Source organism: Aptenodytes forsteri, unplaced genomic scaffold (genome assembly GCF_000699145.1).
Source record: "Aptenodytes forsteri isolate BGI_AS27 unplaced genomic scaffold, ASM69914v1 Scaffold465, whole genome shotgun sequence".
NCBI classification, from domain to species: Eukaryota; Metazoa; Chordata; class Aves; order Sphenisciformes; family Spheniscidae; genus Aptenodytes; species Aptenodytes forsteri.
The window spans coordinates 1,789,224-1,811,199 of record NW_008795039.1 but is presented as its reverse complement, the minus strand read 5'-3'; the positions used below and the strand labels follow the sequence as shown (position 1 = coordinate 1,811,199).

The following is a 21,976-nucleotide window of genomic DNA, read 5'->3' as shown; positions in this document are numbered from 1 at the left end:
GTCGGTAGAGCATGGGAAGCTGAAAAGTCCTTGGCTAGTGTAAACACTACCTAGCAACAACTAAAACATCGGTGTGTTATCAACATTGTTCTCACCCTAAATCCAAAACACAGCACTGTACCAGCTACTAGGAAGGAAATTAACTCTATCCCTGCCGAAACCAGGACACCTAGTTAGAAAGCATTTTGCTATTTAGATTTAGAACATAATAAAAAAGAAAAATATACATCTATAGTACTTATCTGTTTCTATCTACAGGAGGTCAGTGCTGAACTAACACGCACAACAGTGTGAATTAACGTGGTGAAATGTGCAGCAACCCAGAGAAAGCCCATTGGCGATTAATCAAAATTTTATCTCTTTGAGGGCAGAAGTGGTAGAAAGACATAACCTGATTAGGAAGATTCAAATGAATATATAGCTTCTCTTCATGTAACTTTCTGTTTTGACTGACTCTGAAAACTTAGTTCATTTGGCCAGTGAAGGTATGTGCATAAATCTGCCCTGACTGTTTTGGTTTTGTTTTTTTTTTTCTCCTTTTCTTAGAGCTTCTGAGGACCTAAAAAGTCATATGGTGGTGGCCAATACTATGGAGGACTTTCAAAAAGAGCTTGATTCAGGAAAGGTAAGGAAATTTACTTCATTCTATCCCGGTAAGTACCTTCACATGCTTTCTGTCCCTTAGAAACAATCAGGGGCTAGAAATTTCAAAGCTTGTAGATAAATACTGTTGTGGTTTTTATGGAAGTCTCCCTTCACAAGCAGATGAAGCCTGTCCTGTAGAGCTGCACAAAAATGAATTAGCTTTCCCAAAATTTGTGATATACACTGCTTTCTTCTTTTTCTAAAAAAATGTATTTACTAAATAACAGTGTTTCAGGCTACCACCATTCAAAATTTAGTCCTATGCTAGAGGTGACAGGGTATCTTGAAGTGACTTAAAATGCTGCAGTTTGGTAATTTGCATTTAAAGCGTTACATTTTTATCAGAAAGTGCTTTTCAGAGAGATTAATGTAAATATTTTATTCAGATTAAGATAAACTACTGTCAATATTCTAATGCAAGCAGTGAAAAACACCTGTCAAATCTCATAATAAGGTCCAAGTAAGAGTTTAAAGTACATGCTATTTACGTCAAAGAAGTTTTGCCCTTATGACCTGAGTAGAAGCCATTGGGTTCATTGAGAATTACTGCAAGTCAGAAACCTCCTTGGGTTGATAGTAAGAACGACCCATAATGTATGTGATTGAGCTCTACTGATCTAGAGATCTGTGAAAAATTTAAATTCTGGCAAAGTATTTGATTTAGATGAGTAGTAAGAACGACCCATAATGTGGATGATTGAGCTCTACTGATCTAGAGATCTGTGAAAAATTTAAATTCTGGCAAAGTATTTGAAGTTTAGATGAGAGATTAAGTCTTCAGTAGAGAATTGAGCTGCTGCTTCTTTTTCAGAGATCCACTGACAGAAGTTCTTAACCCTGAAATTCTGTCACAAACCTCAGCTTGTGAAATTGTTCATGTATTTAGATTAATGTGTTCAACTAGTAGGATCTCCAGGATCAATCATTAAGGCTGTGTATTTTATAAAGAGAGATCATGGGGTTTTTGTGTGCCAATTAGATCTACTCTGAAAATTTCAAAATTTCTGATGGAAAATGCACAAGTGCCAAGAATTCATAGTACTTTTGTTAACTTCAAAAATACTTTTACATTATTCTTGGTTAGGCTTAACCTTCCATCACACTCTTTTCTTGCATTTCTATTGCACTTAAACTTAATTTATAACAAGATTTAAAGGAATAATTATGAACTTCAGAGGAGGGACTGATTTAGCATGCTTATGAAGTTGAGGACACAGAGTTTTTAGACATTCTGTGCATAGGTGCTAGAATAGTAGTACTGCCTTATTTTCCTCTACAAAACTAAATACAAGTGTGAAATACTCTGTTTCCAAACAGAGTTGGGCTCTTCCTACTGACTGCAAAGTATCATTTCCTTGGTGCAAGTGTCTCTAAAGCATCTGATGATTCTGGTGTTAGATTTAAAAAATAAAATTCTTTAGTCTGCTTAACAAATAATTGTGCTCTGCATAGATGTTCAACTAGTACTACTGCTCTCATGTATTGTGATTTCAAGATGTGCCATCGTGTATCTTTCACTTCTGGATTAAACAAGCACTCTGAAACTATGCTTGACTCTCTTCAAGACAAAGAAGTAGTTGAGGAAGACATAAGCTCTTAAAAAATCTTGAGATGCAATAAACTTGTACGTAAAAATAAACTGAAATGGACAGTCAAGCTCATTCCAAGAGCAGGAATGGAATGTGAAGCTAATTCTGTATTTGTATATGCACATAAATTATTATCCTTTAATTTTGATGAAATACTGTAGAACCCCCTTTCTTGTCCTCCTACTGCAGAAGTTCCAAATGATACTCTCTGCCTATGGAGAGGGTAAAATGCCTGGTCTTCAGTGTTCAACACTCAGTGTCGTGTAGAGCTGGATTCTAGAGAGGGCCAAGAGAATTGAACTGTTTATATTATGTTTAGAACTCTAATATACTCTAGTTTATAATGTAGTTAAACTTGGAAATGTGAACAAATATTTTTACATTCCAAGTTGGATACTTGTACCATTTTGGTACTTAGGTTAAATAAGTTTATTATAATCGGCATATCCGAATAGAAAAAAAATTATGTATGTCCTTTTACGACTGTTTCACTCTCTACCTATATATGTTGTATGGACAAAATTTTATAGCACATGTATTCTGTAATTTCTTGAAACTACACTGTGTTAGCACTGACTACTGTTTAAGAAGAAAATTCGTAAGCTGAAGTACTCCTGCTTAATTCCTGTTGCTGTTTTCCCCTGACTATAATTGCAGTGTGGACTATTAGCTCTTTAAAAATGTGGACTGCTTCCGTGTTCTTTTAAGTTGCGTGCAAAGTTTAGTTGAAACTCTTAAGAATAATTGCACAGGTATTTAAACAAAGTTTCATTTGAGTAACAAAAGAGTAATGCAAGAACAGTATAGTAGAGTGATAGTAGTTCCTTTTTTCAGTTGCAAGAAAGTGAAGCTATAAAGTGAAGTATAATAAAGGTGTGTTCCAGTTCAAGGCAAACTGAGAATTTTCCACTAAGAATGTACATTCGGTGAAAGAAAGCCACAGACCAGCAAACCTTATTCACAGTTTGGATAGAATTAAAATGACTGTGAAGGCTGAATTTAGTAGCTGTTGTTGCCCTCAGCTATTAGCATTACATGAGCGTTCAAATGTGTGTAGGGGGTGTCTTTTTAAGGGTAATCCTACTTTTTAGTAGTAAACAGAATTTTCACTGTGAAAGTCCATTAAAAATGAAAAAAATCAGTAAAATCGAATATAAAACTTGGGAAAAGAGGTTTGCTACAACAGCTAAGAGTAGTACTGAGAAGAGTGTACGATATTATCATTTCAACTTTACTTTCTCAATTTTCTTCAGTTAAGCTAACTGAAGGAAACAGCAGGAAAATACGCACCACTGCCTCCCGCCCCCAAGAAAAATGTGCTGTTGGCGATTCTATTTTCTTAAAATGTGTGACCTTGTCTTGTTCAGAAAATATGAAAATTCATAGTAATGGAATTAAAATGGAAACTTTATTAGGAAAGCACTATCTTGCAGTATGTAAGCAAGCATTTGTTCTGCAGTTTGAAAGATTTAAACTTTTCTCGAAAAACAGAGTATTTCAGGAGAAAACAGTATTTATATTTTCCACAGAAGGAAGATATATTGGGTTAAAAAAAAAAAAAAATCAGCACCCTGACTTGATTTATATGCTGCTTTGGGTTTGTGTAGGTTTTTCCATGCTGCACTACGGAGAGATGACTGTGCTTATCTATTTTTCTGATGAGAAAGAGCTATTAAAATTTAACTGTAGCAATTGGAACATATACACTTGAGTGTATATGAGATCTTAAGGTTTAGGAATCTTCCAGAGACAAGGATGATTTTTTAGCTGTATAACTGTTTGTTTTTTTCTCTCTCCTCCTCTGCCCCTCCTTCAGATTGTACAAATCCCTTTTTGTGGGGAAATTGAGTGTGAGGATTGGATCAAGAAGACCACTGCCAGGTAAAATATAACTGAACTAGAGAGTATCTACCAAGATCAAAATCAAAATGTTTTGAGTATAAAACAGGAATGTAAGATGCCTCCGAGTATAACACTGATGTACAATCCTCACCCTTGACTCTTGTTGTCCTGCATAATTCAATATATTTACTTCCTTAGTTCTGAAACTTTCAGACTAATTCGTGTGCTTTTGAGATTTTATGTATAATACACAGTATTGCACTTTTATTTTTAAATAAATGTATTTATTTATTAATATGCTTTTATTTCAGGGATCAAGATCTTGAGCCTGGTGCCCCCTCCATGGGAGCAAAAAGCCTCTGCATACCTTTTCAGCCTCTCTGTGAACTACAGCGTGGGGCAAAATGTGTCTGTGACAAAAACCCTGCCAAGTTTTACACCCTATTTGGTCGTAGTTACTAAATTACTAGCGAAAGCACCTTCTCCTTTATCTGTGAATTGAACTTTTTTTAAGAAAACTGAAATAGCCCCCAAACTTAATCAGTTTTGCGACTTTTTAAATGATTCAAAAAACAAAGCCATAAACCATAAACCCCCCCGATTGTCAGTCTTAGGCTAGCAGTAATTCACAGACTTTTCTGTAAACACCTCTAACAATAAACATGTATTGTGAGCTGTAATATGCTTTGGTTGTTTTTTCTGTGTTGCTCAATGGGGAGGTTAGGTATTCTTTGCTCATGTCTTTTTTCTGTTTTGGTGCATATATTTTCTTGTACACTGAGAAAATGCCTGAAAGATCGGAGAGAATATCGTAAACACTCTACAGTACAGTTTAGTGTGCTGACATAAACTTTATAGGTAAAGCATCTGCTTTTAATTTTGCCTTCAAATTTTTCAATTTTCAGTACAGACTTGCAGCTAACTTGTAGGCAGGATAAATGCTACCCTTTTTGAAAACTCCCTCTGGAGCCAGGAGTTTCAAGGAGTATTTTCACCCCATCGTAAAACAAGTTTGAAAGGCTTTCTTAAATGAAATGCCACATTGTTAGCAAGATGCAGGTGAATGCCATTTCTTGAAGATATTTTGCGAAGCCCTGTTTCTCTTATCTTACGAACTGGCATTTTATAGCTGTCTCGCAGTGATACTGCAATGAGTAATGCAAAGGCAATCTGAAGAGAGGTATTTTCAGTGCTAAAGATTTTAGGCTGTGATTATACCTATAACATGTTCCATAAAACCCTTTTGCTTTTCCTGTGTTGCTTTAGCAGAGAAGGCTGGATGTTGCAGAGTTATGAAATTATTTAAAAAAAAACCCCAAACTTCTACTCTCAATATACAATTGACTTAAAAAAAAAAAAAGTTAGTCCTGGTACAAACTAACTTTTGGATGACGCATGCTTAATTTGTTCCTTGTTTTTCCTGTATGTTTGAAGGCCATCTACGTAAACACCTTTCCCTGAAAAGAGCTGAGTGAAAACTTGGCAATTAAAAAGTTGGACCAGCAAGATCCACATACTCCTCCTGGGACAATACTACATGACTACATTATTTTAGGTAGCATCAATAGTCTAAAAGTCTTAAGCATACAGGCGACTTGCAGTGCTATTCCCAGAACTTCACATTTCTCTGCTTTTCAAAAGCATGCAGAATGTTTGCTTTTGCCCAGATTCCTGTGGTCAGCCTTCCTAGTCAAAATTTTGAATATTAAATTGAACCAGTGGTCTCTCCAGTTTAGGATCACGCACCTTGTGATAGTACCCCAGTTTTTCAGAAAAAAAGTGCAGAAATGATAAAGTATTTCAGATCAGCTTGCTCAGAATGCTTGAGCACTTGGAAATTCTCTGTAATATTCCTTGGATGATGATCAGTCCTGAAGCGTTTGCTTCAGTTGCATCTTGAAATCATGTGTCTTGCATTCATCTCTCTAGATATTTTCTCACCATATAGACAAAGTCTCGGGGGCAGTAATGAGCAAAGGATTTGGGGAGTGATATGTCAATGCATGCATTCATCTTCTGTTTTCAGTTGACATACCAGAAGAGCGGCCCTAAGGTCTTTCTATCCTGGTGTGCTGTCTCTAACACTGACTGGAATTACACTTTGAGAAAGAGTGTAAGTAGTAATACCAGAGTGATGTTTTCCCAGCCTCAAATGATGGGTACCTAAGACTAGTCTTCAGAGGTATTGCCTACTGCAGCGCACTCATGCTGGGGGAAGGGGAGAGGCAGTACCAAGCAGCTTCAATGTCCTCAGGCATGAGAGACAGGAGAGCGCCAAGATTTTTTGACAGAGCAAAACATTATTAAGAATAGATGAGCACTTTCAGCTCCCATCAAAACACTCTGCAACATTGGTATTTTAAAAATGAGATGCGGAAGCTGTTAATAGCACAGAACAAAGGAAAGGCAAAACTAAATGCAGTCTCCAATACTGCTGCAACCTTATCAGTTTGAACAAACGGCCAACCTTCAACCAGTTGACTGGATCAAATTCATGAGTAAACATGTTGACAACACTGTTCTTAGAAATGAGTTGCTCTCAACCTATAAATGAATTTGTTTGAAGCCAGAGGTTTCATGGAAGCCCAGCCCTTTGATTGTTTGGGGTTTTTTAATTCTTTTCCTCAGCATGTTTCTTCCTGATTATAGTAGGGCTTGTAGTGTATGGAGTGTGGATGACTCACCTGCAGATCTCTGTGGTGATCTTCCACAGAGGAGAAGCTAATGCCTGCCTGGGAGAGACACGTCCATCTCAAGTATCCTTCCGCCAGAAGCACAATCTGAGTTATTGTTGTGGTTTAACCCCAGCCAGTAACCAAGCACCCCACAGCCGCTCGCTCACTCCCCCGCAGTGGCATGGGGGAGAGAATCGGAAGGGTAAAAATGGGAAAACTCATGGATTGAGATAAAGACAGTTTAATAGGTAAAGCAAAAGCCACACATGAAAGCAAAAGCAAAACAGTCACCACTTCCCATGGGCAGGCAGGTGTTCAGCCATCTCCAGGAAAGCAGGGCTCCATCACGCGTAACGATTACTTGGGAAGACAAATGCCATCACCCCGAACGTCCCCCCTTCCTTCTTGTCCCCCAGCTTTATATGCCCAACTTCTTGTGCACCCCCAGCCTGCTCGCTGGTGGGGTGGTGGGAGAAGCAGAAGAGGCCTTGACTCTGTGTCAGCACTGCTCAGCAATAACGAAAACATCCCTGTGTTATCACCACTGTTTCCAGCACAAATCCAAAACACAGCACTATACCAGCTACTAGGAAGAAAATTAACTCTATCCCAGCCAAAACCAGCACAGCTATCTGTAAAGCCTTATACAAACATCCATACTCTTAATTATACTGGTATAAAAAAACTTGCAGAATCTTAATAAATTGTGTCTCTTGGAAAATAAGTATATGAATCAGAGTAACATACTACAGCTGATTAAATGATACTGCTTTGTGTTTACACTAGAACTGCAAGTCTCTTCGTGTTCCTTAGTTCTTATAGTTGTATACTGATAAATTTGGGTTAAATAGCATAGCAAGGTGGGATGTAGTGGAACTGCCTTAACGTGGTGCTGCTCCTTATTGACAAAGTAGAGCACATGAGTATTTTAGCTCTGCTGCAAAGGGAATGCTTCAGGTAGCTCGAGCTTATGATTTGGTAATCAAAGTCTTGTGTAAGGCAGGACTTTTGAGAGCTCTGAAGTTTAACCTTGGTCTGTTTCCATTGAAAGGAGAATAACTCTTGAAAAAAAATTCTCACTTTTCGTGCTCTGTGGTTCAGATAATAAAATAAGTGGTTGAGCATTAATACAAGATGGAAGAGAACACCATAGAAATAGCTGGAATAGAAGTAGTAACACAGGTGGGAGAGGATGAAGAGGAAGAAGAGCAAGTACCCGTTTCAATGTTGTAATTAGTTCTACTAATTCACCCTACCAGGGCTAGTGGTGTTCTTAAAAGGTAGTGGGGGGGCGGAACTCTCAAGAGCTGCAGCCGCCGTGTGTAGGTAAACGAATGACCAAATGTTAAAAATTACATCTGTTGGCAGGCAAGGTTTCTAACAGACTGGACTTTAAACATAAATTTTGGCTGGGCAAGGCTTCTAACAGACTGGACTTTAAACATAAATATTTTGTCTGTTGAAACCCTGTGAGCAAAAAAATAAATGAAAAATGGGGGTGGGTGTTTGCATTTTTGACCTAAAGTTAATTCACCTTGGGAAGTCTAAGGCCGGCAGGGACAGTTGGTCAGCTCAGGTTATCAGTACTATCTTATCTCTCTATGGCTGTACTGCATGTAATTTCCTTCTGTTTTATCTTGTAACTGTGTGTATATAGGTACACAGATGGGCATTTCAAACAAAAACTGGATCATAAACTTTTCAAGGAAGGCACCTGGTCTTATCCATATTGCCTAGTGTGCTATTAGCAGCTAGATTTCCTTCACTGGGGTTTGTGAGTGTGCATAAACTCCTGTGCGTACACTCAAGACCTCAACAGGTAGTACAGTGAGTGACAAAAAAAAGTTACTGCTTCAGGTTCTTTGTTCCAGAAATGGCACCAAGTACCAAGCTAGGACTTCTGCAGCTCTTATTTCCCCCTTAACTTCTGGTTGTGCTTTCCCCAAATCTGACTCTTCCTTGCAAGTGTGTGAGGATTACTTTGGGATTTTGAGATAGGCAGGGTTTTCTAAACGGGAAATAATGTGCTTTGGGTTTATTGTTAAAGCTCAGCTTCCGCGTCTACTGGTCGCATATTTAAAAAATGGCCTCCAACTTTGCTCCATGTCCATGAGCAACGTTAAAACGTGCCAAAAGTACAAGCAGTTGAGAACTAGGTTGCTAAAATGGAAGATCAATTCAGTTGTCTTTGAAACTTGCTCTATGGACAACATGTTCAACTACCCTCGCCGGCAGTTCACGTTTACTGTGTTCTTAAAATTAATGTCTACCCAACATGGATTTCAAATGCCTTCTTCCACAGGCGTGTAGTATTTTCTCAGTACTAAAGTTACTGGCAACAGAAATGGCCAAAACAGACATTGGAGGAAAGTTTTATGCAAAAAAATATGCCTTCTCTAACTGCTTAAAATTGTGAGCCACCTTCTTACGCTCTCCTGTCTGGGCTTTACTCAGTTTTTTAGGACAGTGCTCTTGGGTAGAGTAGCAAGTGCTGGTGCTCCCGGTAGTCTCCCTTGGTTTATTTTTGGTTTTGTAGGAAAAAAAGCTTCCTGAGGGTGGAACCCCTACAGGACTGGAGCCTTCAGACTGCCTTCACATGACGAATCTTGCTAAACTGCCCTTTAAACTGATTTATTGCTTTACTGCTTCCTATAAAAGTGGCTCCCGCATGTGAGCAGCACTGACAGGTGAAGGGCAGAATCACAGGCAGTGAGTTGCTCCTGGCACACCTCTGTCTTGCAGAACCTCAGAGTAAGGGGAAGAGAGCAAGAGAAATGGGTCGCTACTCGGGCAGGAGCATCAGGCTCATCCTTATGTGCGTGGTGAGCCTTGTGCTTTTTGCTGTTGAGATCTCAGTAGCCTACGTTGGCAATTCTCTTTCCTTAGCTTCAGATGCCTTTGCTGTTCTCTCTCACTTGATCTCCATGATCATCGGTTTGTTCACTGTTAGGTTCAGTCGCATCAGATGGCACAAAGCTAACACTTTTGGCTTCAGCCGGGCAGATGTGCTGGGAGCTTTTGGCAACTCTGTTTTTGCCACCGCTCTGATGTTTAGCATCTTCGTTGAGGCAATCAAGAGGTTTATCAATCCTCAGAAGACTGAGAAAGCACTGCTCGTCCTTGTTGTTGGGCTTGCAGGTCTGTTCTTCAATGTGTTCAACTATGTTATCTTCATGGATTGCTGTTATTGTCGTGCACCCCAAGGAGACACCGAAACAGGTAAATAACCTAACGCAGTTGCTCAACGTTCCCAGCCCTCTACACTTCTGCTTAATGACTTTTCTAGAGACTGTTTACTGCTTCTCTGAGATGGGCGAGTAAAACGTAGTTTTCTTCATCCTTTTTTTAGCATGAGTAATGGATTTTATGTCTGAACCCATACATGTTTCCTGCTTATTCTGCAAGGCAGCTATCACCACGTGTTTCTCAGTAAATAACGTTTAAGTAGTGTATGTGTTGACTTTCTAAAGAGTACAGTGATCTACAAGAGAAATTTTCTCCCTAATCCACTGGCTGGCCAAACACGGGACAAGGTGTACTACCACCCTAAGGAGATACTTATTAGGAAATACCTAATCCTGAAATACCAATCATCCACAATCAGTAACTCTCCATGCTTTAGTAATTCTGCTGTAATTTTTGTCTAGGACGTGGTTATCTTTTGAGAGGTGTTCACAGTCTGTACGAGACAAAAGAGTAGGTAAGGGCAAAAGGAGAGTCTTGGCCTTCCTTGATTTGGGGGTAAAAGGCAACTGTTTCGAGAATATTTGAATGCTGACCGAAAAACCTGTGAATACAGAGCCTGAACTATTCTTTGCTATGTTTGTTAGCCTGTGCTTTAGAGAGGGGCAGGGGAGAAACAGTGATACTCTCTACATAAATCTTTTGCAGGAGGTTCTGTTGAGTGCGCAGAGGTTTAGCCTTTCAGTTTATTTTTCTTAGCACAGGATTTCTTAATTTCTACATTTGGGAGGAGGGATGGGGGCTGGTTTTTTATTCCCGCAGAAAATATCTCACTTTATTTGACATAAGATACATGCGTGTTCTCTCTCTCTCTGTACCTATATATACACACATACATATACAAACATATTTCTTAAAAATAGAAATATTTCAGTTGGGATAGGAAACAGACATTTGCAAAGCATTAACTGGACATCCTGGGGGGAAAGCTGAGAGAACCTGTCTAAGAAAGCAGCTGCTGTTATGTACTGTTCTAGGTGAGGTAAAGTAAGTTTTATATTTGACTTTCAGGCTGGACAGGGATTTGGAGATAGAAATTAAAAGTTTGTTAGTCTACATTTCAGTGTTTAATGTGTTTTCTGGAGGACTTAAAGTGGAAAATATTTCTGTTCATTATTAAAGGTACCCCCAGACAATATTGAAGCTTTAACTTTACTAGTGTATAACACTAAAACCAGATGCACAACTTACTTTGCTGCCTGTTTGTTTAGATACCCAACTGTTTAAAATTTGAGCGGCTTTTAAACAAAAGTTGTGGTGGTAGGTAATTAGCAGGGGGATTTAATTGGCTTTTATGTTAGGAACTGACAGCAATTCCTGACAGTCTTAGTCTCTGTGACGGCTTCTTGGTTTCACCCTAGCAGAAAATTATGCCTCTGGCTGAAGTCAGGGAGGAGCAACACATAAGCACTTAAAACCAAAGGTGGAGAGTGTCAGGCAATTAGGGAATTAACTTAAATTAATGGCAGCTGTGTAGGTAAATGCCATTTTCACCGAATTTCCAGGATCCTGCTCCTAACAACTCTCTGGGACAACACAGCCATCCCTCTTCCTCCGATAGACTCACATCCAAATATCTGGCAACTCCACTTTGCTTTCAACTGAATTTCAGTGGCATAAGCCAGAGATGAATTTTGTACCGCCCCATAAACACAGTGGTAGATTTGTCGGTGGTTTTGCCGCTCTATTTCTGGTACAGTGAATCTTCTCTGCTTGCGGTAATGCCTACAGGCAAGACAATGCTATTTTGTACTGTAGAGGGAATGTTCCTTTCTTCTGGACTTGATTTTATAATCCCCACTTAGGTAAAATCTCGCATCTGTTTCCTCTAATTCTCTCTATATTCAACCTGAGTGGGGGTTTTATTACATTTATTTTAAAAGAAATGTTATTCCCCAAATAGCTGTACTCCAAAAAGTATACTTATATGCTTTATATATATTTTATGTATATATTAAACAACATGAAAAAAAAGGCATTCCATCTCTCTTGTCATCTTGTGTATGAGGAAAAGATACTCTTTCCTGGAGATGGAAGTCAAGGCAAGTTTTCTAGTGCATCAGTGGCACTAGCAGAAATTCAAGTGGATGAACATGGTCTCTGAATACTGCTGGTGCAACCCAGCTGTCCACGGGCAATACCCTTGGTGACACCGCAGCAATCTCCCGACACTGGTGACAGTTCGCTGGAAGGTTTGTAGAGTAGCCCTCTACCTCTTAGGCTTTCCTGGGAAGTAGGAGAGCTGCTTTCAAATCTCTGTTCCCCAAGTAGGGAATGGACTTAAACAGCCCTCTTCTCTCTTGTATGTGATTGTTTACATCGCTTTGAAAAATACAAAGCAAAAAATAGAGTGGTACAGTCATCTAGTGCTGTATTGTGGGTGCTGAGGGCAATGGGAACATCTAAATCCACTGAAGCAAATTCTTCCACGTGTATTAGTGCCATGATTAATCGCAACAGCCAACAGTTCATCTTGTTTATCTGTTGTGTGGTCTACCGTCAGGGATGGAAAAATTAGCTGGTGGGTTTTCTGGGTGTTGCCGGCAGCAGGGGCAGAGCCATGCCTACAACGAGCGTTGCTAGCCAGGTCTGAGGTCCAGTGGACACAGAGGGTGGTGTTCACAGGTGCCAACCCAGCTCTCCGTCCTTTCCCCTTGTTCTACTTCTGTACTCCTCATTTAGCTCATTCCAACCTCCACGCCTCAGGTTCTCATCTTAGTACAAATATTCTTGTTGAGCAAGTATAAATGTGTTTTTCTGAGTTGCCATCCCTGCTTACCCAGGCAGACCCAATTTCCCTCCTCCACCCATCGGCTGGGTTTGTTTTGCCTCTCGCCCCTTACTCTTCTTACTCTTCTGTCCCTCCCTTTCTTTTTTTTCTGGTTCTTGCTACTGTTTTGCTCTGTGTCCGACTGCCTAAGTCTTCATCTACTGCCTTCCCCCTTTGCCTCTCTCTCTAGCTCATTGTTCAAATTCCCGTCTGCTCCCTCTGCCAGCTGTAAGCGCCCATCTCTTCCCACCAGGTTAAATTAAGGTCTCTCTGCCCCTCTTTGCACTTAATTCAGGCAGTCTAGTTCCCCCCGCTACGTTAGCACTAAGAGGAGAGGTCAGCAAGAGTATGGGGAAGACGTGCCCCTGTTCTTTCTTTTGATGCTGGCCCAAAGCAGCTATTACAGGTGTAAAATATTTCTACACTCTCTAAAGGAACTACTGTGTAGAGATATTTGGGCCAGCTGGGCTATCCAGGGCAGCGTGGAGGGCAGCACAGACTAGTCATTGCTTTGACTTAAAATCCAGGAAATACTTGTTAAAACATAGAAATATTAAAGCTTCCCTAAGGAACTTTTGCCAGAAGTTAACATTCACAAAATGTTTTTCTTGCTGCTGCTGTTGGAAATGACAGAGCAGCTTTAGCCAGAGTTTTCTGACAATTTTGAGGTCTTGTATCTTACACAGAAAGATTTGGCACAAAAATGAAGAATATGGCAAAGTAATAAGCAGCTGAAAAAAAAAAAAATCAGGCTCTTGTAATAAATACCAGACGACTTTAATACTGGCTATAGCCATTATAGTCAGTCATAAAAATACAGAAGCCTGTTTTACTGCACACAGAGATCGGCTTACTCTTGTTTGCGTAGTTCAGTGTAATTGTCTCTTCTACTCATTTATACAGTTTTAAACTGTTAGGGCGACCACAGTTTGAAAAGCACCACATTAGCGTGATTATACTACTTCTCTGTTGTTTGTCTTGAGAAAATGAATAAAGATTTAACGTGGATAAAACATTTGTCCTGTCATCTTGTGATCTGTATGGGGAGGCGGGGAGGAAGCAGGAAATGAAGAAGATGTCACCTAGCCCAACCCGTGCAATACCGAGCCACCCATAGAATGGCTGGGGCTGTGAGAAACAGCCCTAATCTTCTCATGAGAGACCTCATGGTCTTTGCACAGTTCACAACTCATTAAATCAAACACGTTCTGTGTTAGCAGCCAAGTGGCTCGCTTTTATATTCTGGTAGGTGCAATTTAGCAGGCATGTGCGTGAGCTTTTTACGTGATAACGCTGTTGGGTCTTCATTCTCCTATCTCACTGTGCACCAGCAGCCTGCCTCCCAGATAAGAGGTGGCATGTAAGCTAGCGGTCACATAAGTGGAAAACATACCTTCTTCCTCCTCCTGGACCTTATGCAGAGTGAGTTTGTTTATCCTGAGGCTTCCTGGGAGGCATACCTCTTTTTGCAGGCTTTTTTTAAGTAGGAGAGAGTTGGGGCTATATGTCTGTGAATGAAGGGAGATGAGGAGAGGTACTAGCTTTAACTGGCTGGGTGACTTGGGAAGGCTTTGTTGCTGTAATATTCTGAACTCAACTTTCATGTCTACTGTTGCAAATATACTGATCCTAGGGGAAGTGAGAACATTTATAGGCTAAAATAAGTGGGTAAGTGGCTGCTTGACCTGTATCTTAATGCTATAGACCTTCCCAGTGGAGACCTGGTGAGCAGAAGTGTGCAGGTATTGAAAAGCAATAGTATTTTTAGCGCCGCTCTCGGATTCAACGGACCCAACAATCTATCCTGCAGGAGACAAAAGTGCCCTGGGGATTAGAGATCCAGAACAGAGGATTTCGGTTTCTTAGGCTGCCAGTGTAATGCATTTCATGATCGCTTAATTCACCTGCATTTAAGAAGGGAAAAATAAGTTCCCTGGTCTGAACAGGTTTCTCTCTAATGTATTGCTGAAAGGGTGCCAGACTATGCCAGTCCAACGGTTTTGGGACCTTTCTAAGGAATGGGAAGGAACCCTGGCTGTAACACCTGTAACAACAAACCTCTGGCTTACTGTGCTTTTCACACTTGAAAAGCCTGAAAGCTTTTCCTCAAGATCAGCATTGCTACCTCTATTTTACCTCTCTTTTGAGTATACCTTCACCAGGTTGATACTATTTTTCCCCAAAAGCACCAACCCTTCGGTAAACACTTCATGCCAATTCATCCCCTGACTGCATTCATAGACAGATGATTGCTGAATGTGCAGCACAGGAGTTTACCAACAGAGAGTTGCTTCATTCACACAGTACACCCTCATGGATTTATGCTGCCTGTGTAGTGCACTGCGGCATCCAACTCCTAAACGCTTGCCAACATAGTATGTGTAAATGAAGGGATGTATGCCTTATGCATTTATTTCCGTAAATCCCCGAAGTGTTAGTGTGTTGGCATGCAGGTGACCAAAGCCTACTCTAACCACATATTTAGATTTTCTGGCTTTGATTTCTACAGCATTACTGGAGCTAGTCCTCTCAAACAGAATAAAAAGGCCAAGGGAAACTCTCAAAGTAACTTTAAGTGTTTATCAGATACCTAAGACTGAACTTTTCTGAAGGTCGTCTTTAGTTTAATAGCGTGCCAAATAATCCTTACCAAATTCTTCCAAAGCTTTTCTGAGCATCTACCCCAAAGGTTACCAGAGCTGTGTTAACTTATATTATCTGAAGCTCTAATCCAGAGTCTTCAAGAAAGACAAGACAGATGGGAAGAGACTGTGAAAGTCTATTTAGCAACGTGCTTCAATAATTTTTCTTAAGATTTTTTTTAATGCTTTGTTCTCTTAAAAGAAACCTCAGAAGCTAATCTAAGGGGGAGACATTTTACTTTCTCCAATTGTTTTCAAGGAGAAAATTTTGCATCAAAACAAGTAAAAGCAAAGGTTTTGGGTCTACCTTTTGGCCAAAATGAAAAGTGTGGAATGAAAATTTTAAGTCTTTAAGTAAAGCAAGCAAAGCATCCCTGAATGGTTTATGCAACAGCATAAAGGTAAGATCAAAACTTCTGAACCTAGATTCCAACTGTACTATTACCACTGAACTTTGGGTAGCTGCATTCGCTCTCAACCTTGAAGCAATTTCATAGTAAATGCATAGACAGACTGTCTGAGTTACGTCATAGTATCTGTGGTGAGCTGTAAGGAAATAAAAGGACTGTAAGATAACTGACTTCAAAGTCATAAACAGTTTCAATACAATGCGGGATTTTAAGGCTGACATGTTATATACGTTAAGTGCAATTGTTTTATTTGGATGGCTGTTCTGCAGAGAGTTTGCTACAGGCACAGGTTTGGTATCAGCTTCAGTCTAGAAATGCTGCTGGCATAGAAAATGAAGTTTTTGCAGTAGGACTCAATGTAATTTACAATGACAAAAGCAGTGACTGGCTTTCTCCTCTTCATGTTCTTTGCAATATGCAGCACTACCTACTGGTAGGAAAAGGTTATATGGGGGCATGTGTGTGTGTGTGTGTGTATATATATATGGGAAACTTAGCAGAACTACACTTTTCTTAAAGTGAATTATCAAGTAGTTGAAATATTCAGGGAAGCACTATCCAGGTAGTAGAGCAGATACTGGCTGGATATGTCTTAAAGTATTCAAAAGGTTTCTTTATGCTAGATACTAAGGGCAGGGAATGGTGGTTTGTAACTAACAAACTGAACAACCATCTTAAAATAGAAAAAAATCTAATAAAAAGAACACATTCCAGGCTAGGAAATAAATAATCCCACAGGTCCATCATGTCAGATTGACCTACCAGTGTATTCAAGCCCCCTTTGGAAGGGCATGAAAAATCCGTTCTCCATGTCCAGCCAACCCGTGGTATCTCCCTGGGACAGTTTCAGGACTGTCATAGAATCATAGAATCATTGAGGTTGGAAAAGACCTCTAAGATCATCGAGTCCAACCGTTAACCCAAAACCACCATGCCCACTAAACCATGTCCCTAAGCGCCACATCTACACGTCTTTTAAATACCTCCAGGGATGGAGACTCAACCACTTCCCTGGGCAGCCTGTTCCAATGTTTCACCACTCTTTCAGTAAAGAAATTTTTCCTCACGTCCAATCTGAACCTCCCCTGGCGCAACTTGAGGCCATTTCCTCTCGTCCTATCGCTAGTTACTCGGGAGAAGAGACCGACACCCACCTGGCTACAACCTCCTTTCAGGTAGTTGTAGAGAGCGATGAGGTCTCCCCTCAGCCTCCTTCTCTCCAGGCTAAACAACCCCAGTTCCCTCAGCCGCTCCTCATAAGACTTGTTCTCCAGACCCCTCACCAGCTTCATTGCCCTGTCCTGAACAGTCACAGCTGTGATTAAAAAAGCCAGGGACATTCACCTCTGTACTCTGCTGAGGACGCTGATAAAACTTTCACCCAGGCTGCTGAACTCTTGCTGGAGGGCTAACTTTCAGGCTTCTGCTCCCTAGATTGAAGGGAACAGAAGATTGATGAACAGATTTCCCAGCCCTCCTGCCCTTCAGCGTATGCCAAGAGACCCCATCTTCCTCTTGCAGGTATCGTTCTGAGCAGAATTAGAGGGAGATACAAATAAAATGAGCAAACAGCTAGGAACAAAACAACTGCAAACAGAATACTCTTGTACTAACCATCTTGCACACTAAGGTCAGTTGGTTGGTGTTTACTTCGTGATTCATTTTGTGGTCAAATTTACCTGTGGCAGAAGCCAACCACATTGTTTCAATTTAGGTTTGCTATGAGTTTGGCCCAGCTTTCCTAATTTAAAGAAACAAGCTTCATGAGAGCCTTCAGGGCTGTCAACAGGTCTTGTCGGCATGAAGATGGTTTAGGCTCCGTACAAAAAGAGAAACGCAAGCTTAAAGGTCCATTCTCACCCACCCATTGGATTTCAGGCTCTTACAGCTAGGGATGCTGCCTTTAAATGTAATGTGCCTAGGGTCAGCCTCAGCTTTTTAGTGCAAATGTAGTATTTTTCACCCCACAGTCTTAAAAAGACATGACTCCTTTATCACGTACAGCGGTGTGTGGGCATTTGTTTCTTTCATTCTCTAGTTTCTTCCAGATCATTCCTGAAATATCTTTTGTAAATCATTTTTATGATGGGTTAAAAAGTAATCTCTGCCAGGACTTTGATAAGCAGGATGAAGAGTGATCTCTCTTAATTACAGTGTTCAGAATTAGTTCTTTATTTTCAAGATTTTTTTCACTATCTGAATTCTATAGCACCACAAGGCTATGAGTGATCTTATTTTCATTCTTCATTCAGCAGTGGAAGAACATTACAGTTGTTACTGCTGTTGTTGTTGTCTAATATTTCACAGTAATACAGAGAAATCCTATTTTCAAAGGCTGATAATGGCTTCTCTGCAAGGAACAACTAAATCGATTTTAACCTGTGACCTTGAAAATGGGTAACTTAAGGAGGGTGTGACACAAGTCTGCAAAACCAAGAGTGGCATAGGGTAAGTCAGTAGTCGTCGACTGTTTGTTCTGTCCTCTAATACAAGAACTAGGATATATCAAATGAAACTAATGGGATCCAGGTTCAAAACAAAGAGAAAGAGGTGATTCTTCACACCATGTGTAGAGGAGGTGTGGAGCTTGTTGCCAAGCAATGTTGAAGTCTACATTGGTGAGTGAAAGGCTGGACAAGTACGTGGAAGAGAAATCCACTGACAGCTACTAAATACAGAGATACCTAGCTCAGAAACTCGCTTGAGCTGAAAATACTTGAAGGACGGAAGAGCTTTCTGGGAAAGTATCATATATACTTACCCTGCTCTTACTGCTGCCTAAGCATCCCCTTATGGCCTCAGGTGGGGATAGCCTGTGTTGGCTAGAGGGTCTGACTGCCAATGGGTAAGTGTTAAAAAATGGTGTGTAGAGAACCTTAAAGACTTGACGCACAGAAATCTTGAAGCTTACAGGAGTGCTTTGCATCTTTGGGGTTCAGAAGGACAGTTGTCTCGTTCGTAAGAATTTTACCAATTCATAAGAATGTTACCAATTCCTGCTCCTGATTAGGATGAGGAAACTGCAATAACAGCTCTTCTAGCAGTATTGTAGCTGAAACTAAAGTTGGCAAATAATTCAGAAAACTAAGGTGTTGGACGACCTTTTCTGAACCTCCTAAAAGCGACCTGTTCAACTCAGCATAGTTAGAAAGAGAGCGACTGGGATATTTAGGTTGATTGTTTTGTTTAATAAAACGTAACTTACTCAGGCAATCTCAGTACTGGATGAATAAGTGGAACTGTAACATTATATTGTTGAATGTCTGCACACAAAGGTGCTAAGCACGCTGCAAAACAATCAGAAACACAGTTCCTTTCTAAAAGGATTTGAGATCAAACTTTCTGATACTGCAAGTGGATCGGTGCAAGCAGAACCATAGTGCCCACAAGGGGAGGAGAGCCTGAGTGAAAACCCTGGTAATGGGGTCGGTGCCTCCTACGTGCAGGATCAAGACTTTCTTTTGGACTGTGTGGAAGAAGATCAAGGTGCAAAAGAGCTACGGGGATAACACACACTTTATTCTGAAGATTGAGCTAAATTAATTATTCTTGTTATTGAAAGCGACGACTTACTGAACAAGAATGCTTAGTGTAGCTTTGTTCAGATGACAGTTTTAGGAGTCATTTGTCTTGAAGTGATAGTGGTACCTGGATGAAGAGGGCAGGGAGGCTTGTATGTATAGCGGGGTGGGCAAAAGCTTGGATTTCCAAGAGGCTTTCTCAGCAGCGTGAAGGGAAAGGCCCTTGCATGGATAAATAACTGGTCAGAAGATGAGAAACAGAAAGCAGGAGAGAACGATCAGTTCCATAAAAATGCTAAATGCTCAGAAGACAGAAAGTGAATCAAATGTGAAGCAGTACTGGGAAAGGAGTACAGGAGATAGTCGGGACCTTTGCTGTGCCCCTGTATGAATCTGTGGCTGACCTGTGTCTTGAAGACTGTGCAGGTTTGGCTCCCTCATCTCCAAAAGATGTAGATGGGAAGTGGAAATAGTTCAGAGGTGGACCTCTGGTCTAACCCAGCACAGACACTGCTCTGTTCCTATGTCAGTGTGTGGCTTTCAGACTGACGCTGTATCGTGGGAAGCAGATCGAAATGCGTTAGCCTGACATGCAGAAGAAGGAAGAATCAGTGGATCAGCAGACACAGCTTCAGAGCTGAGGCTCTGACACGTACTGCTTCTGACTTCTTCAGTGAGTCACCTGTAATTGTGCTCCGTGTCAGAGGACTTAGTCACAGCCTTCTTTGCTGAAAATGATATTTTTAGCACTATTTCTTCAAAATAACTGTGATATTTTTATGTTTTTGAAGTGCGTTCAGGGCTATGACACTTTTTTTTTTTTCCAAAGAGAATTAATGTATATTTTGCACAGGAGGATTAATGATGTTCCAGCTACTGTATTATACATCTTCCTAAAATAAGAACCACTGGAAATTCTTTTCAGTTCTATGCAGGTGCAATGAACTGGGCTTCAGTGAATTTTTTTGATTGCAAGTGAAGTGCCAGAGGCAGAATTTTCTGTCATTAATTATAGTAAGGAAGATACAGTCTGTCATTTTAAAGTTTTTACCTAATAGACTAGTTAAACTTCCTATAACTCATGTATTTTTCTTCTTTTTGTTCTACCTATGTCACACTGCTTTTATTTGACACTACTGTTTAAAATCTCTCATCAAATGTGCATTGATGTGATTATGCTATCTGCTCCCACTAGTGTGTTTGTCTTTATGGTAACATTCTTTTCAATACATCTATTTTCACGCATTTGTTAATTTGAATATTGAGGGTACTTTCATTGCTCGGGCATTGAATGTGTGAAGGACATGCACAAGAATCTCCAGTTAATGGGGAGTTGTGCGTTTTAGTCCTTGCAGATACACGGGAGGTTATTCCCTGAATGGCTACGTAAGTCCACTCCAGAGGTTAAGGTACATCTTGGGTTATATGCAAGAAAGGCTTTGGCTGTGTACACATAATTTAGGTGGAATTGAGAGGCCTCATTTAAAAGATGTATTCAAGCAAGGGATCAAACAATTAACAGCGGTAACAACGCAATTGCTTCAGAGTTAGAATAAAGAGGAAATTCCTGAGGCCTTTAATGAATTTCTGGTTGTAGAGAACAACGCCTTTGCTTAGGAGGGACGTGATAGTGTCCCCCGGCCATGCTGGTTTATTATCTGATAGTGATGTATGCTTTGTCAAGCGTGGTGAAATGTTTCATGTGGCACTTCAGTGTGAACTGTAGTTGCTGAAGCACTGGTGTGCCTCTCGTATAATTGAAATACTCCAGACTCTCGCAGGATATAATTTTAAGGACATTATTTTCTTTAGGTCTTATGTCTTTTATTTAAGTATATTATTCTTGGGCCCAGTTCTGATTTTCTTTTTTGCCTACTTCTGAACTCAAACATGAAGAAGAATTGTATGATGATCCCAAGTCCAGTCTGGGGTCACTGAAAATCTAGTGACAATAGCAGTTGTTTTTGAGAATGGCTTAATTTCCCGGCACCTCCTTCGATTATCCAGTGGCTCCCATCATCTCGAAATGCTGTATCAGTAGTCCGGCTCTGTCCTTTTTCCATCTGCATGCAGGAGTGCCACTTTCCCAAGTTATAACGAAAAAAAAGTATCTACAAATACAAGACAGAGGTTTACTCATTTTATTATGCTTCCTATAGATTATTCTGTAGGGCAAAAAAATGCCTGAAACTATTTTTCTCATAGGCTGATGTTAGATTCATGCACGCTTAGGTACTGCTGTGACATACCTTTTTAAAGGCTAGCTGCAGGAAATTACCTGGTTCAGTAGATGGCACTCTATCCTCTGATCTGGCACTTAACCCATCGATAAAGCACCAAAGGAGTATAATTATTGGATCCGTCACTGAAACTTCATTGTATTCGGACAGCGTGGTGGTACCTGGCCTCCTGCAGAGCGCGCAGGGCAGCCTTCTGGGTTTGTCTGGATGGCTCCGCCGATGCAAGCGGGCCCTTTTCCAGCCGGGCTGCCAGGCTCGCGCCTCGCCACGGCCGTTTTAGTTCGTATTTATTTCGTATTTTATCTATTTCGTATAACCCACGGTCGTTCCTAACGACCCGTGAGCCCCGGGGGCCGCGCAGCGGGGGACCCCCGCAGCCCTCCGCCCGGGGGCGCGGGC

General features: G+C 40.6%; 2 protein-coding genes across 2 annotated transcripts in view; both read left to right on the top strand.

Moving 5' to 3' along the window:
* EPRS (glutamyl-prolyl-tRNA synthetase) overlaps nucleotides 1-4,756 on the top strand; it is a 41,117-nt gene extending 36,361 nt beyond the window's left edge. The window contains exons 31-33 of the mRNA XM_019471416.1: nucleotides 547-625; nucleotides 4,051-4,115; nucleotides 4,388-4,756. Of these exons, the coding sequence (XP_019326961.1) occupies nucleotides 547-625; nucleotides 4,051-4,115; nucleotides 4,388-4,538 (295 nt within the window). The 3' untranslated portion in view covers nucleotides 4,539-4,756. The remainder of the gene's footprint in view (nucleotides 1-546; nucleotides 626-4,050; nucleotides 4,116-4,387) is intronic.
* Nucleotides 4,757-9,525: 4,769 nt separating this feature from the next.
* SLC30A10 (solute carrier family 30 member 10) overlaps nucleotides 9,526-21,976 on the top strand; it is a 20,388-nt gene continuing 7,937 nt past the window's right edge. Inside the window, exon 1 of the mRNA XM_019471413.1 lies at nucleotides 9,526-9,970. Coding sequence (XP_019326958.1) covers nucleotides 9,526-9,970 — 445 coding nt within the window. The remainder of the gene's footprint in view (nucleotides 9,971-21,976) is intronic.